The following is a 17,175-nucleotide window of genomic DNA, read 5'->3' as shown; positions in this document are numbered from 1 at the left end:
AAAGAGTATCGGGTATGAGTGACAGGATGGCGTGTTCAAGTTACATGTATTTTACCATACACCATGGTCTCATGAGATTTCCAGATTATAAGATGCATTAACACAATTACAAAGCATGTCAGAAAAAAATGGGTGTGGTCGTCAAGGACTGTTTCCACCCCTTGTGTGAAAAAAAACTAAGATTAAATTATTTGTTTCCTTTTAACATGGATCAATGAGATAACTCTGAATAGAAAGTATGGTAAAAGGAATGATTTTCATGCAATAACACAGATCCATGCATGGTTATTTTCAAACAAAACTCTGCACTTTTATTTATGACATAATAAATAATGTTGAACAGAGAACAATTCTATTAAGTTGAAATATGCTGCACGAGTACCATTAATAGAGAGATGTGACCGACACTTGAAGTGTAACAGTCAAAATAAACAATTAACCATGGCAAAAATGTTACAGGATATTGCAAGCTGATTTTCCACCACTTTTCTTTTAAATCCCATAACAAGCAGAGCTTGAGATTACGCTGGTTCTAGGCATGTCAGCAATTGTCCTTGGCCTGTCAACACTGGTCCCAGGCATGTCAGTACTTGTCCTTGGCCTGTCAAACCTGGTCCTAGGCATGTCAACACTGGTCCTATGCACGTCAGCACTTGTCCTTGGCCTGTCAGCACTTGTCTGGCCTGTCAACACTGGTCCTAGGCATGTCAGCACTTGTCCTTGGCCTGTCAAAACTGGTCCTGGGCATGTCAACACTGGTCCTAAGCCTGTCAACACTGGTCCTAGGCATGTCAGCACTTGTCTTTGGCCTGTCAAAACTGGTCTTAGGAATGTCGGCACTTGTCCTTGGCCTGTCAAAACTGGTCCTAGGCATATCAACACTTGTCCTTGGCCTGTCAAAACTGGTCCTAGGCATGTCAACACTGGTCCTATGCATGTCAGCACTTGTCCTTGGCCTATCTACATTGGTGCTAGGCCAATGCAGTCATTTTCCTTAATCGAAGGAACACTGGTCCTAAATGGACATCCTGTACGTAATATTGAAGCCTAACAAGAAAAGAAAATCAGATTTATGATTTACCTGACTAATGTTTATGTCCACTGAAAGATTACCATTCAAAGGAACCTTAAACCAGCATTAAATATTTCTTTAGATTTTTTTTTATTTTAAAAATTTTAAGTTTAATGAAACTTCGTCTTGACACTTCAGAACGTCTCCAGTATCAAGGTCGTAGCCTCCAGGGGGTTGCGCAGGTGATATTGACCCCAATCAAATGCTTACAAAATTACAATAGGACTGTTGTACAACTAGATTCATGCTCAGTTCTGAAACAAACGGAAATAAATCTAAGTACCACGGAGGCTGACCCAGGCATTCAGCTGTCGTTGGATTTTATGCTTAAACTTTGTTGCGGTGCCTTCTTACATGAAAGCAGTGCTGACTACAGAACAAAGCATCCCTTGTATGCGACAAAGACGAAGAAGCGAAATTTAAATTCTTCTGTCATGTCAGTTGTACTAAATTCTGAGACAAAACAGTATAAGATTTTTCATTAATTTTAAGCACTGTCCGATGAAGATGTCGTCTTCTCATTCCCATAAACCTTCGGTACTTCTAATGAATTTTGCACTGTCAGACATAATTTGTGATACCACTGCTGAATATTACATGGCTTGTAAATCAACTGATTTTACATCTGTAATGGTCTGTATAACTGATACAGACCTGCTCCTCAACACTGTGTGAAATGGTCCTTTGGCTACACGTAACTAAATCGTTGTAAACGATCTCAAAATGATGTCTTATGCCATAGTTCTGTGTTATTATATGTGAATGGGAAAAGGCTATGTCACAGGTTAGGTGGGGCAGTCTGATGGCAACGTGTTTGATTGGATAAAATCCTAAAGATGGCTGCCTCAACTCCCACCAGCCATTTGTGTAGTGTTGTCATATTTTTCTAGATGTTATTCAGTGAAATTTCATTAAAATAAGAAAGCATGATACTGTACTTTTTAGAAAGCTTGAGTATCCTGTTTTCGATTGAAATATGTTTAGCCAGGTGCTGTCTTGTCCTTTAAAGTTCAACATGGTAATAATCTGAACAAAGATATTAAGAGTTAATACTAATGCCCATTATCAGTAAGTTTCAAACTGATATTAATAATTGCCTTTGATAGTCAATTAGTAGCAGCAGATATTCTTTCCAGTCAAACACAGCTCAGTATGCAACATTGTCATCTTCATCCCCATAAAGACCAGTGTCCATGTCATGGAATTGATTAAGTTTTTTGAACTCTACCACCTGCACAAAAACATGTTCCAGAATGTGCTTAGCATCTCTTGCAGCCTGTGGTTGGGTGGTGGACACGCCTAAAATATCCCCGCATTCTCGCACATAATACTCCAGATCATCATCAGTGCATTTGTTCGTAATCTGAGCAAGTCTGGCCTTCTCAGACGAAAACTGTTCATCTAAATCAAATAGGTCCAGAGAAGGGGCGGGGAGCTCTCGGAAAGTAGGAGGAAACACAGCTGGGTTCATTGGCGGGAGTGGGGTCTCAAATGAAGGTGTTATTAATGTCAACGACTCGTGCTTCACATTCGTCTGCTCGTATGCTTCGATAGCTTTAGGCACCATCGAAGTGTCTAACTTAAATAGGGAGTTGTCAAAGAAGCGAGGTTATGTCCCTTGGAATGTCCTCTCCTTCCTGCAGGCAGGTCTTTACTTCACTCGCAAGCTTGGAGATGTCTGGCAGCATGTTGTAGTCAGACACTTCTGGATCATCTGCATCTATCTGGTTCAATTGTATGTCATCAGTGGTGAGAAATCGCAAGATCATTTCCATGACTTTGCTGTTTTCTTCCTTCTCCAAGTACTGATCTGAGAACATGTGTGTTGATCCGATGACAGCCAGCTTCCCTTTGCCATACTTGGAGGAGTACATCCCGCACACAGGTCTGTTCAGAGGGAATGACACAGACCCAGTAGACATCGTCGCCACGGCTGGCTTGATCACATTGAGAGTGGCTCCATATGGATAGAGAAAAGATAATCCTTGGGATGTATTAGTATCATCTTCAGTTAGGTGAGAAATGCTTTTCCCAGCCAGTTCACAAACTGACCTGTTCAGAATACCATTTGATACAGCACTTCTTTTGGATGAAAGTATTTGAAATAAGATGTTCGAACAACAGCGTCGTTATTGATATTTATGCCATATTCTTCCAACAGAAAATTAATGTTCGTGTCAAAGCGGCTTTCACCCCCTTCCCCCATCATCACCAAAACACTGCCACCATTCTCCATGTATCTTTTCATCGCATCAAATTCCGATGCCATGAATTTAGCCCTGGGTCCCGGCAAAACGAACACTCGAGCTTGTGACAGTCTTTCTTCAACGATCTCATCCTTGTTGGCCAACAGCTTCCATGAAGCCCGAAGTTTTCTGTTTAGTGATTTAAATCCATTATTGAGATTGAATAGTTCTCTTTTCGAGGAATTGAAGATGATGATATTCTTCTGAGCCTTTTCGTCCACACCTTCTGCAGTGGGAGCCATGTTGCTATCAAAACTATGCCGTCACGGAATTCTGGGTAATTCAACTCTGCCACAAAACAAATTTGTTTTCTGAAATCTCCGTTGTTTTAAACCTTCTAGAGTTTACCACAGAGACGAAAAATCCTTTGAATGGCCTTTTGGGGTTAAGCTTTATGGTATTTTATCAAATTCACACGCCACAATGCGCCAGCAACTGAAATGTCACGTGATATGCCTAGCAACCAAGAAGTACAGGTGCACGATCGGCTGCTATACAGAGTTAACGCCCTTGATAGACAATCAGAATGGCGGCCCCGAAGAGCAGTCCGAGAGATGCGCAAGTTATGGCAGCAATTCTCAAGGATATGGGTGTCACTGATTACGAACCAAGGGTCATAAATCAAATGCTTGAGTTTGCCTACAGTAAGTGACGTAAAACATGACATTCTCATCCAGCTTAAATGAAAACCGGCTGAAACCAATCATGTCATTGTCTCGGGTATCATGAGCGGTGCAGATTTCTATAGGTGATTTATTTATTTATTTATTTGATTGGTGTTTGACACCGTACTCAAGAATATTTCACCTATGGGACGGCCGGTGGCTAGCATTTTGGTAGGAGGAAACCAGACATAGCTCGGGGGAAACCCAGGACCATCTGCAGATTGCAAAATCTACGTATCAGTATAATCTGCAGATTGCTGGAAGACCTTCCCATGTACTTCCGGGGATAGCCCAGGATGACTACGCCACACTCTTTTAGATTTGTTCTGAAACTCACATAGTCATAGCCGGGCCTCCTTCGCCACAGTGTAAAATTTCGCAAAACAGTTGATAACTAATCTACCACAGGGCACCTGACTCTTAAAATCCTGATATGTCAGTAATCCATATTTATTCAAGTCCAGCATCTCCGCTCACTTGTCATTTACGAAATGGCCGCCATGTATATGGCGTGTATGCGCCGACAGGCAGCATGATACGAAACTATCCCTCCCTTGTAATTCTAGTTATGATGTCGTTTCGTTGTTACACAGTCATGTGATGGCTGGTTTTAGTCCTCCTGACATTAGATGTACAAATCACTCACCAGAGAACCAAAGTAAAGCATGTGCTGTTGTTTTGACACGCGTGACCTCCACAGCTGAGGGCATTTTGGGTCAGTTGTTTCGTATCCAGCTGCCTGGCGGCCCATGTGCACCGTGTAGATGGCGGCCATTTCATAAATGACAAGTGAGTGGAGATGCTGGACATATATGGATGGATATTTACCTTTGGGATGATCGACATCCTGGGATTTTAACAGGCAGGTGTCCTAGGACCCTAAGCATTGTAAGGGAGTGACTGGGCAGGCATGGTAGTTAGCAATCAACTGTTTTCCACAATTTTGCAATTCTTTCCACCGTTTCGAAGGTACCCAGCCATGACTACGTGAGCATCGGTATAAATATAAAAGAACATGGCGTAGTAATCCGGGGCTAGCCGGGGAGAAAACCAGCAAGAGCTGGGCATGAACTAACAGCGATCGCACAGGTGGGAAGCTCTTCGGCCATTGCGCCATGCTGGTGAAAGGTGAATTAAAATCACCCCCATTGTCTCTCACATGAAGCCCCATCATGTATTTCTCCTAACGCTGCCTTATTTTAATATTATATATATATTATAAATATATTATATTATAATATTCTAGCCGTACCACATCTCCATGATTTAACCTGTTGGTAAACAAGATCGCACTGAAGCACTTGGAGCACTCCATCAAATTTATACTCTGAGTGTTCCTACATGTATTTTTAGTAAAACCCACAGATTGTTTGGCCGTTGGCCTACTTTGTTAAAAAAAGACCCAAAGATAAACATCAAAACTGCGGCTCAATGTTTTCCTCCATCACCATGTTTGACGTTGGTAGCCTACATCTACTCTAGAAAAATGTTGATTTCTACCCCGGGAACAAATGTTTGTAATACACAGCACAACTTACTGTAGCGGATTTCTCTGTCCATAATGATTTTCTGTAGACTTCTGATTGCGCCGTAGTATATCACAGATTGTTGTAGAGGCAGTAGTAACTTTGGTGCAGAAAGGTGGGTGGGTGATGGTGTAAAATTTGATGTTTACCTTCAGATTTTAAAGGGAGTTCACTGTGACGTTGGATTCAGGGGCCATCCTTGAACAAAATTTTGCCATACCTAACATCAGAGCAGTGTAGGACTATAAACCTGATTGACGTCTTATAAGTGATATTTTAAAGTTTGGCAAATCAGCAATAGCAATATAAAAAGTGAAAAGGCATGTAGTACTATTAAATCTCATAAGCTTGACTGAAGTGGGTAAAATGATTAAAGTTATACAGCGGTAAAAAGGTTTGGTCATTCACTTGTTTTAAAGAGCTCAAAATAACAAAGATGATGTAACAATGAATGCATGCAACCATTCCTGATTCCAAACACATCAATGATTGTTTGTCGTATTTTACCCACTCCTATGTTTTATAATGTCTGAACTGGAATATATAGAGGATCTTGGACAGTTTTGGTTGAATACCATAAATATCGCTTGAGTGAGGGATGGAAAGCATTCACCTCTCACTGGCTATCATCTCCACCGTTCACCTCTGTTATCATATATATGGTATTCAATCTTCACCATGCAATATTATTTTTATTGTATATATTTTGAAATGAAGAGTTTGTGTATTTTAACATTTTTATATGTAATGTTTTAGCTACATGCCTTCACAGATGCGTATATAACTTGACATCATCAATGAATTTGACTTGTCATTTAGTCATTGACTAAACTTGTCATCCTATTGAGCTCTGATCAGCCTCAAAACAAAATGTCTCTTTCATGATATCCTGGTGTCTGGGTGTGAGAAATCAACATGTATTGAAAAAAATGATATCTAACTTATTGAAATATCACTTTTATCAGTGAAGGAAATCATGACATTTCACCTTTATATCAATAATAAAACAGATTTCCCTCATTTTTGTTGATCATCATTCTGAAGAGCGAATGATAGACCCGTGATATTGTTTTCCCCTCCATCTTTATTCACTGTCTTAAAATACATGGTGTTGTTATTTGGACAGGATATGTAACTGACATTCTAGACGATGCTAAGGTGTATGCCTCTCATGCTAACAAGAAAGTGATAGATGCAGAAGATGTTAAGTTAGCTGTGCAGTGTAAAATGGACCATACCTTCACAACTCCCCCTCCAAGAGATGTAAGTACTGTATGTAGAAGGGATGTTAGTGGGGTCTCTGACACAGTCAGCTAAACCAGCGTTTATTCTACAGCCAGTCAAAACCTCCTCTTCTCACTGATTCAGTTATGGTTTCCTGTTAAAGGTTTCTTAGGCACCTAACAAAGGAAATGAGTTTACCACATATTTGGTATCTCAAGAGTGTCTCCATCCATAAAACTTGAGTATCATCCTAAAAGAAAAAGGTTCTGTTAACAACTTTGACCGCAGCAGGTTTTTTAGAGAGAAATTTAAAGCGAGTGTCTGAGTAGCCAGTGTTGAGGCTATTTTGGTTGAGAATGCTGTGCAAATGTAAGTTTTTATCTGCAGTGTCTCCCCATCTTGTACATATTAAACTGCTGAAAACAGAGTGTAGGATTAGATAAGTAGTTGTCTGTAACACATGTCCACTTGGACTAATTGATTACGTGTAGCTGACCCTGTGGTTGACCTCCATATTCCTCACAGTTTATCTGTGAAAAAAGGGTGTACTCTGCTGCAGTATTGGATCAGCCTTCAAAAGGTAAAATGAAATCAGTATTTGTCATGGTTGTGTTTGAAAACCATTTAAGTGTCACCATATGCTGCGGTCACAAAGCCAGCATGCTATCCTTACAACAGCAGCTAGGATGATATGCAAAATAGCCAGTGGGTATTCCTGTTTTTGGTGATTAAGTTTTGCCATCTTCCTGTAGTATGCAAATCAGTCATCTCTCTCTGATGACCTTTCACTTTCTGGTCACAGACATTACAGACATTTTTTTTTCCACCAAGTTTTAAGGAACCAGTTATCGCTTACTCTTACTTCACCTAAAGTTTACCTTTTTCAGCTGACACATTTTGAGGAATTCTATTTGATTTAATCACTTTATGGGGCTGCTTAAGATTTTTTATCATAAAAACTTAACTGTTGTCATTTGACATGTTATTTTAAGGAACTTACAAGCTTTTGAATTGCATTTGTAGAGGCCAAGCTTTAGGAAAGGAAAATTATACAAAGTGTTTGTGTTGTAGTTATTGATGGGGATAGCCAGGCAGAAGAACAGTCAGGCCCTGCCTTTGGTTAAACCTTACACTGGCCCTCGCCTTCCCCCAGACAGATACTGTCTGTCTGCTCCAAACTACAGACTCAAGTCACTCAGGAAGGTACGTAACATGATATGATATTATTCCCTTACATTAGGACAGAAGAGCCTGCATTGTTTGCTGTTCACTTTGTTATAGCAGGTTGTTGAAGTTTTGTTGTTGTATTTAACATGTGATGTTACTCACTTTGCTGGCTTTCTGTCTGGTTGTATGTGAGAAGGCCTGTCAGCAATGTTTGTATGGTTGTGGGTTTTTCCTCCCACCATAATGCTGGTTGCTATCGTACAAGTGAAATATTCTTGACTATGGCACAAAACACCAAACAAATAAGTAAATGTAATGTAGTACAAGGTGAATAGTTTGTATACAGTATTCTCCACCACGATGTCACGAAGATGCAGGATGAAGGATACTAGACTGCTTAACTGCTATGTCATACATCGAAAATGTATACCAATTGTATTACCCAAGAGTTCTGGGTATGAAAAATGTTTTCAATAGAACAGGTGTCGGTCAGAGAAAATAATAATCAACAAGTTCGATAATCAAAGTTGGACAAGGAAGGCTCAGAATATTGTTTGGGCTTTTTTTTTTTTCGCCTGTCCCTCAAGAACAGAATGTAAATTATAAGTCTTCAAATGTCTGTAGGTCTGTGGATGGTTGGTCTAGGAAATGAAACATTAAGCTTTGGTAACTTGGATTTTCTCACATGTATGGATGTTTCCTCTAGCCTCGTATTCAGATCGGTCTGCCCATGTCTCAGCTACCTGGAGGAGGTCAGAGAATCTCGTTAACACCTGTGCACACACCTGGTGAGTAGGTGTTTACTTCAGGAGATCCCTGGGTAAACACTACTGTAATTCTTCTACCTTTTCGCATGTTTGCAAGGTGTTTATTCAGACATATTCTGAAGGCATTTTTCTCTGTAGACTGATAAAATTACACTTTTTGTGAAGCCGCCAATGTAGTTTTGTCTCCCAAGTCAAATTATAAGTGTGCATAAAGTGCACTGAAAGTTGCTGTTTCTTGTGCTAAAAGGCTGAGGAATTAGGGTAGTCAAATACATAAACAAATCAAGTACAAATGTACTTAGCAAGGACCAGTGGACTAGCCCGTGAACTCCTGTTTTCATGGACAAACAGACAACCAGCATATAAGTGTAAACTCTTGATTACCAGTAGCAGATGACCTATCACCACCTGAGAATTTACCAATATATATGACCTAGCCTCATTTAATAATGCGTAAAAAACCAATCAAATGCACGTTTATATATAAATGTCTTTCCACATGACACCAGTAAAGATCTACCCACATACATGTATGTACGTGTTTGTATCTGTGCTCAGATTTGTTTTCCCTTACTGTCACCTTTACATGTATGTACGTGTCTGTATCTATGCTGTAATTTGTTTCCCATTACTGTCACCTTTACGTGTATGTACGTGTCTGTATCTGTGCTCTAATTGGTTTCCCTTTACTGTCAACTTGACATGTATGTACGTGTCTGTATCTGTGCTCTAATTGCTGTCACCTTTACATGTATGTAAGTGTCTGTATTTGTGCTTGAATTTGTTTCGCTTTGCTGTCAACTTTACATGTATGTATGTATGTGCCTGTATCTGTGCTCTAATTTGTTTCCCTTTACTGTCAACATTACATATATGTACATGTCTGTATCTGTGCTCTAATTTGTTTCCCTTTACTGTCAACTTTACATGTATATACGTGTCTGTATGTGTGCTAATTTGTTTCCCTTTACTGTCAACTTTACATGTGTATATGTGTCTGTATCTGTGCTTTAATTTGTTTCCCTTTACTGTCACCTTTACGTGTATGTACGTGTCTTTATCTGTGCTCTAATTTGTTTCCCTTTACTGTCGCCTTTACATGTATGTACATGTCTGTATCTGTGCTGTAATTTGTTTCCCTTTACTGTCACTGTCACCTTTACATGTATGTACATGTCTGTATCTGTGTTCTAATTTGTTTCGCTTTACTGCCACCTTTACATGTATGTACATGTCTGTATCTGTGCTGTAATTTGTTTCCCTTTACTGTCACCTTTACATGTATGTACATGTCTGTATCTGTGCTGTAATTTGATTCCTTTACTGTCATCTTTACATGTATGTACGTGTCTGTATCTATGCTCAGATTTGTTTCCCTTTACTGTCACCTTTACATGTATGTACGTGTCTGTATCTATCCTCTAATTTGTTTGCCTTTACTGTCACCTATAAACCATTAAACTTGTAATTGAAAACTTCTGGAGCATGGCAATAAACATGAATAAAATAAACAAACAAATAAAACAATTTGTTTTTCTTGTTGTTCTTATCCTGCAGGTAAAGTGGGTAGTGTTAGTTTAGGTGGGGGTTCATCATCTACTCTGACAGTGGTAACGAAAGGGGTTACCATGCCAACTGTTACCATGGTAAACAAGCCATCTGTCTCATCTGCTAGTGCACCAAGGCCTTTGATTAGACTAACAACAGGTAAGAGCTCTTTTCCATGTAACCATAAACTGAGTGTACTTAATATCCTACAACATGTGTGGTCAAGGTAGTTAAGGGCTCACTTAGCTAAGTGTACTTAATATCCTAAAACATGTGTAGTCATGGTAGTTTAGTGCTCACTTAGCCAAGTGTACTTAATATTCCACAATGTGTGTGGTGATGGTAGTTAAGGGTTCACTTAGTTACATGTAAGTGTACTTAATATCCTAAAACGTGTGGTCAGTGTAGTTAAGGGCTCACTTAGCTAAGTGTACTTAATATCCTAAAACATGTATGGTCATTGTAGTTAAGTGCTCACTTAGCTAAGTGTACTTAATATTCCACAATGTGTGTGATGATGGTAGTTAAGGGTTCACTTAGTTACATGTAAGTGTACTTAATATCCTAAAACATGTGTGGTCATTGTAGTTAAGTGCTCACTTAGCTAAGTGTACTTAACATTGCACAATGTGTGTGGTGATGGTAGTTAAGGGTTCACTTAGTAACATGTAAGTGTACTTAATATCCTAAAACGTGTGTGGTCATAGGTTTGTCAGGTATCTGTTTGCCAAGGCTGTACGTTTCCTCTGGGTGCTCCAGTTGCCTCTGGGTGCTCCAGTTTCCTCGGCACTTTCACCTGATCCCTAGTGTTTATAAGTGAAAAAAGAACAGGAGTTTCTTCACGATACCTTTGTTCAGACTTGATGCAGTGATCTCAGATTTGGTATGTGAATGCCTTGTCATAAATCCTTGCTTGGTGTTGCTTGTTCATCGGTCTGACTATTAATGTGTTTGTTCAGACTTGATGGAGTGATCTCAGATTTGGTATGTGAATGCCGTGTAATAAATCCTTGCTTGGTGTTGTTCATTCATCGGTCTGACTGTTAGTGTGTTTGTTCAGACTTGATGGAGTTATCTCAGATTTGGTATGTGAGTGCCTTGTCATAAATCCTTGCTTGGTGTTGCTCGTTCATCGGTGTGACTGTTAGTGTGTTTGTTCAGACTTGATGGAGTGATCTCAGATTTGGCATGTGAATGCCGTGTAATAAATCGTTGCTTGGTGTTGCTTGTTCATTGGTCTGACTGTTATTGTGTTTGTTCAGACTTGATGGAGTGATCTCAGATTTGGTATGAGAATGCCGTGTCATAAATCCTTGTTTGGTGTTGCTCGTTCATCGGCGTGACTGTTAGTGTGTTTGTCGAGACTTGATGGAGTGATCTCAGATTTGGTATGTGAATGCCTTGTCATAAATCCTTGCTTGGTGTTGCTCGTTCATCGGTGTGACTGTTAGTGTGTTTGTTCAGACTTGATAGAGTGATCTCAGATTTGGTATGTGAATGCCTTGTGATAAATCGTTGCTTGGTGTTGCTCGTTCATCGGTCTCACTGTTAGTGTGTTTTTTCAGACTTGATGGTGTTTGTTCAGACTTGATGGAGTGATCTCAGATTTGGTATGTGAATGCCTTGTCATAAATCGTTGCGTGGTGTTGCTCATTCATCGGTCTGACTGTTAGTGTGTTTGTTCAGACTTGATGGAATTATCTCAGATTTGGTATGTGAATGCCTTGTCATAAATCGTTGCTTGGTGTTGCTCGTTCATCGGTCTGAGTGTTAGTGTGTTTGTTCGGACTTGATGGAGTGATCTCAGATCACAAACACACTAACAGTGAAGGCCGTGTCATAAATCCTTGCTTGCTGTTGCTCATTCATTGGTCTGACTGTTAGTGTGTTTGTCCAGACTTGATGGAGTGATCGCAGATCACAAACACACTAACAGTGAAGGCCGTGTCATAAATCCTTGCTTGGTGTTGCTTGTTCATCGATCTGACTGTTAGTGTGTTTGTTCAGACTTGATGGAGTGATCTCAGATTTGGTATGTGGATGCCGTGTAATAAATCCTTGCTTGGTGTTGCTTGTTCATCGGTCTGAGTGTTAGTGTGTTCGTCCAGACTTGATGGAGTGGTCTCAGATCACAAACACACTAACAGTGAAGGCCATGTCATAAATCCTTGCTTGGTGTTGCTCGTTCATCGGTGTGACTGTTAGTGTGTTTGTCCAGACTTGATGGAGTGATCTCAGATTTGGTATGTGAATGCCGTGTCATAAATCCTTGCTTGGTGTTGCTTGTTCATCGGTCTGACTGTTAGTGTGTATGTTCAGACTTGATGGAGTGATCTTAGATTTGGTATGTGAATGCCATGTAATAAATCCTTGCTTGGTGTTGCTTGTTCATCGGTCTGACTGTTAATGTGTTTGGTCAGACTTGATGGAGTGATCTCAGATTTGGTATGTGAGTGCCATGTCATAAATCCTTGCTTGGTGTTGCTCGTTCATCGGTCTGACTGTTAGTGTGTTTTTCCTGACTTGATGGAGTGATCACAGATCACAAACACACTAACAGTGAAGGCGTGTCATAAATCCTTGCTTGGTGTTGCTCGTTCATCGGTGTGACTGTTAGTGTGTTTGTTCAGACTTGATGGAGTGATCTCAGATGTGGTATGTGAATGCCGTGTAATAAATTCTTGCTTGGTGTTGCTTGTTCATTGGTCTGAGTGTTAGTGTGTTTGGGCAGACTTGATGGAGTGATCGCAGATCACAAACACACTAACAGTGAAGGCGTGTCATAAATCCTTGCTTGGTGTTGCTCGTTCATTGGTGTGACTGTTAGTGTGTTTGTTCAGACTTGATGGAGTGATCTCAGATTTGATATGTGAATGCAGTGGCATATATCCTTGCTTGGTGTTGCTCGTTCATTGGTCTGACTGTTAGTGTGTTTGTTCAGATTTGATGGAGTGATCTCAGATTTGGTATGTGAATGCCGTGTAATAAATTCTTGCTTGGTGTTGCTTGTTCATCGATATGAGTGTTAGTGTGTTTGGTCAGATTTGATGGAGTTATCTCAGATTTGGTATGTGAATGCCTTGTCATAAATCCTTGCTTGGTGTTGCTCGTTCATTGGTCTGACTGTTAGTGTGTTTGTTCAGACTTGATGGAGTGATCCCAGATTTGGTATGTGAAGACCGTGTCATAAATCGTTGCTTGGTGTTGCTCGTTCATTGGTCTGACTGTTAGTGTGCTTTTCCAGACTTGATGGAGTGATCTCAGATCACAAACACACTAACAGTGAAGGCGTGTCGTAAATCCTTGCATGATGTTGCTCGTTCATCGGTGTGACTGTTAGTGTGTTTGTCCAGACTTGATGGAGTGATCTCAGATTTGGTATGTGAATGCCTTGTCATAAATCGTTGCTTGGTGTTGCTCGTTCATCGGTCTGACTGTTAGTGTGTTTGTCGAGACTTGATGGAGTGATCCCAGATTTGGTATGTGAAGACCTTGTCATAAATCCTTGCTTGGTGTTGCTCGTTCATTGGTCTGACTGTTAGTGTGCTTTTCCAGACTTGATGGAGTGATCTCAGATCACAAACACACTAACAGTGAAGGCGTGTCGTAAATCCTTGCATGATGTTGCTCGTTCATCGGTGTGACTGTTAGTGTGTTTGTCCAGACTTGATGGAGTGATCTCAGATTTGGTATGTGAATGCCTTGTCATAAATCGTTGCTTGGTGTTGCTCGTTCATCGGTCTGACTGTTAGTGTGTTTGTCGAGACTTGATGGAGTGATCTCAGATTTGGTATGTGAGTGCCTTGTCATAAATCCTTGCTTGGTGTTGCTCGTTCATCGGTGTGGCTGTTAGTGTGTTTGTTCAGACTTGATGGAGTGATCTCAGATTTGGTATGTGAATGCCTTGTCATAAATCGTTGCTTGGTGTTGCTCGTTCATCGGTCTGACTGTTAGTGTGTTTGTTCAGACTTGATGGAATTATCTCAGATTTGGTATGTGAATGCCGTGTCATACACTTGGTGTTGCTCGTTCATCGGTCTGAGTGTTAGTGTGTTTGTTCGGACTTGATGGAGTGATCTCAGATCACAAACACACTAACAGTGAATGCCTTGTCATAAATGGTTGCTTTGTGTTGCTCGTTCATTGGTCTGATTGTTAGTGTGTTTGTTCAGACTTGATGGAATTATCTCAGATTTGGTATGTAAATGCCTTGTCATACACCCTTGCTTGGTGTTGCTCGTTCATCGGTCTGAATAATAGTGTGTTTGTTCGGACTTGATGGAGTGATCTCAGATCACAAACACACTAACAGTGAAGGCCGTGTCATATATCCTTGCTTGGTGTTGCTCATTCATTGGTCTGACTGTTAGTGTGTTTGTCCAGACTTGATGGAGTGATCTCAGATCACAAACACACTAACAGTGAAGGCCGTGTCATATATCCTTGCTTGGTGTTGCTCGTTCATTGGTCTGACTGTTAGTGTGTTTGTTCAGATTTGATGGAGTTATCTCAGATTTGGTTTGTGAATGCCGTGTCATAGATCCTTGCCTGGTGTTGCTTGTTCATTGGTCTGACTGTTAGTGTGTTTGTTCAGATTTGATGGAGTTATCTCAGATTTGGTATTTGAATGCCATGTCATAGATTCTTGCTTGGTATTGCTTGTTCATTGGTCTGACTGTTAGTGTGTTTGTTCAGACTTGATGGAGTTATCTCAGATTTGGTATGTGGATGCCGTGTCATATATCCTTGCCTGGTGTTGCTCGTTCATCGGTCTGACTGTTAGTGTGTTTTTTCAGATTTGATGGAGTTATCTCAGATTTGGTATGTGGATGCCGTGTCATAAATCCTTGCTTGGTGTTGCTCATTTATCCTTCTTACTCTGAGTGTGTTTGTTAAAATTTTTATTTCTGTACAATATCTTTCTTTGAACTTTGCACACTGGTTTAAAGTGTGATGTGTGAATATCTTTTACTGTAATATTGCCTTTTTCCAAAAAAAAAAGTGACTTTACACTGTGTTCTTTGGTTTCATTCACTTTTACAGGTATTACTGGAGCCAAAGCAGCCCCAGGACCTGTCTTTTCCTCAACCCTTGGCTCGGGTGTGAACCCCCTGAAGAGGAAGCTAGAGGAGGACGATACAGACAAAATGTGACATGGGAAGAGAAAAAAAACTGAAATCTTATGCATCTTGGGACTCCATAAAGACACAAGACTTCATGATGTCTTAGTCATGCAATAAGATGTACTGTGTTACTAAATTTGTAGATATTTCATGACTTCATAAGAATCACAAACAATCTGTGTCACCAGACCCACCAGTTGTATTGATAAGCTGGAATCTTGGGACACCAGAATCACAGACATGTTGATGATGTCTTTAATATACTGCGAAACCAGCATTGAACATCCTCTGTGGTGACACCAGAATGGGGGATGCTGTACTGTGACACCAGAATTGGACATGCTTTGTGGTGACACCAGACTAGGACATGCCCTATTGTGACATTAGCATGGAACATGCCCTATTGTGACACCAGAATGGGACATGCTCTGTTGTGACACTAGCATGGGCCATGCTCTGTTGTGACACCAGCATGGGCCATGCTGCGTTGTGACACCAGAATTGGGCATGGTCTTTTGTGACACCAGAATGGGACATGCCCTGTTGTGACACTGGATTGAGCCATGCTCTGTGGTGACAGCAGAATGGGACATGCTGTACTGTGACACCAAAATGGGACATGCTTTACTGTGACACCCGCATTGGGCATGCTGTATTGTGACACTGGTATTGGACATGCTGCACTGTGACACTGGCATGGCACATGCTGTATTGTGACACTTGCATTGGACATGCTGTTCTGTGACACTGGCTTGGGACATGCTGTATTGTGACACTTGCATTGGACATGCTGTTCTGTGACACTGGCTTGGGACATGCTGTATTGTGACACTTGCATTGGACATGCTGTACTGTGACACTGGCTTGGGATATGCTGTATTGTAACACTGGCATGGGCCATGCTCAGTTATGACACCAGCATGGGACATGCTCTATTGTGACACCAGAATGGGACATGCTGTACTGTGACACCAGCCTGAGACATGCTGTACTGTGACACCAGCATGGGGGATGCTCAGTTGTGACACTAGAATGGAACATTAGGCCTTGACTGATTATACTGTGACACTAGAATCAGCAGGCCCTATCGTAATATTCGAATCAGACATATCGTCTTTATATAAAAGTCATCATACTGTGTAGAAAACAAATCAGTGGCAAATAAGCTGATCGACGGTAGGGAAAGATCGCAGGTTCCAACATAAAAATACATTGGCAGACATACTGTTGTCCACAACATTTTCTCCACAGAGCTCTATAACGCCTAATATGTCCCAAAGGAAGCTCTTAGAAGGAAAGAAAAATTACCATACACAAAGCAAATTAATTTCCTCCAGACAGCTAAGAACACATCTCCAGCTATCAAAGATGTAGAGCTTCCTCGGCGTAGGCAGCCCCTGGATCCTCGCCTGATGTGTTGTGATAGTCGGACCCCACCTAGCATTCTCCACTGGATCTGCCCTTGAGGCCAATCAGTGTTTATGAATGACATACGTACTCTTGTGTATCGTATTTCAGAGTGCTGTTCAGTTATCCCCAGTATCCTCAGGGTCTCGCATCCTTTGGATGATGAATTCAAAGCCAGCATTTTCTGTGCTTTCCATGATGTAGATGTTACCCTGTTCATAGTTCAGAGTGGGTTAAATGTGAAATTGGTAAGATATGTGTACAACATTGTAGGTGAGGTTCAATAACAGTACTGTATTACATGTACCTGGGTATATGCCAAATTGCAGATGTTGCTTTTGTTCTTTTCTTCTGACCATCCTCAAAGATGGGTAGCACCAAAATATGCATCACTGTGGGCTGGCTAGTATGTTTATTTATTCTTTGGAGA

The 17,175-nt window shown here is 40.7% G+C and overlaps 3 protein-coding genes across 3 annotated transcripts in view; 1 reads left to right on the top strand and 2 right to left on the bottom strand.

The window, feature by feature from the left end:
* Positions 1–17,175, bottom strand: part of LOC135479882 (DNA polymerase alpha catalytic subunit-like) — a 338,179-nt gene that overhangs the window by 155,408 nt on the left and 165,596 nt on the right. The window lies entirely within an intron of this gene.
* On the bottom strand, positions 243–3,560 carry LOC135479261 (intraflagellar transport protein 52 homolog). Its single transcript, XM_064759074.1, is given in 3 exon segments — positions 243–2,672; positions 2,674–3,149; positions 3,152–3,560. Coding segments are annotated over 3 exon segments (1,338 nt in total). The 3' UTR covers positions 243–2,219.
* LOC135479262 (transcription initiation factor TFIID subunit 9-like) lies at positions 3,821–17,090 on the top strand. The gene is made up of 6 exons (XM_064759075.1): positions 3,821–3,962; positions 6,636–6,772; positions 7,805–7,936; positions 8,607–8,688; positions 10,225–10,374; positions 15,259–17,090. The coding sequence occupies exons 1-6, from the start codon at positions 3,845–3,847 to the stop codon at positions 15,366–15,368; spliced, it is 729 nt and encodes a 242-aa protein (XP_064615145.1). The 5' UTR covers positions 3,821–3,844; the 3' UTR covers positions 15,369–17,090.

Source organism: Liolophura sinensis, chromosome 12, assembly GCF_032854445.1.
Source record: "Liolophura sinensis isolate JHLJ2023 chromosome 12, CUHK_Ljap_v2, whole genome shotgun sequence".
In the NCBI taxonomy this organism is placed as follows: Eukaryota; Metazoa; Mollusca; class Polyplacophora; order Chitonida; family Chitonidae; genus Liolophura; species Liolophura sinensis.
This window is presented reverse-complemented; position numbering and strand designations above follow the sequence as displayed.

Excerpts from the sequence above, each read along its gene's own strand:
- LOC135479262 (XM_064759075.1), top strand. The coding sequence starts at position 3,845 with ATGGCGGCCCCGAAGAGCAGTCCGAGAGATGCGCAAGTTATGGCAGCA. Across the intron at positions 3,963-6,635 it reads AATGCTTGAGTTTGCCTACA|GATATGTAACTGACATTCTA; the intron begins GTAAGTGACGTA and ends TTATTTGGACAG. Across the intron at positions 7,937-8,606 it reads GACTCAAGTCACTCAGGAAG|CCTCGTATTCAGATCGGTCT; the intron begins GTACGTAACATG and ends TGTTTCCTCTAG.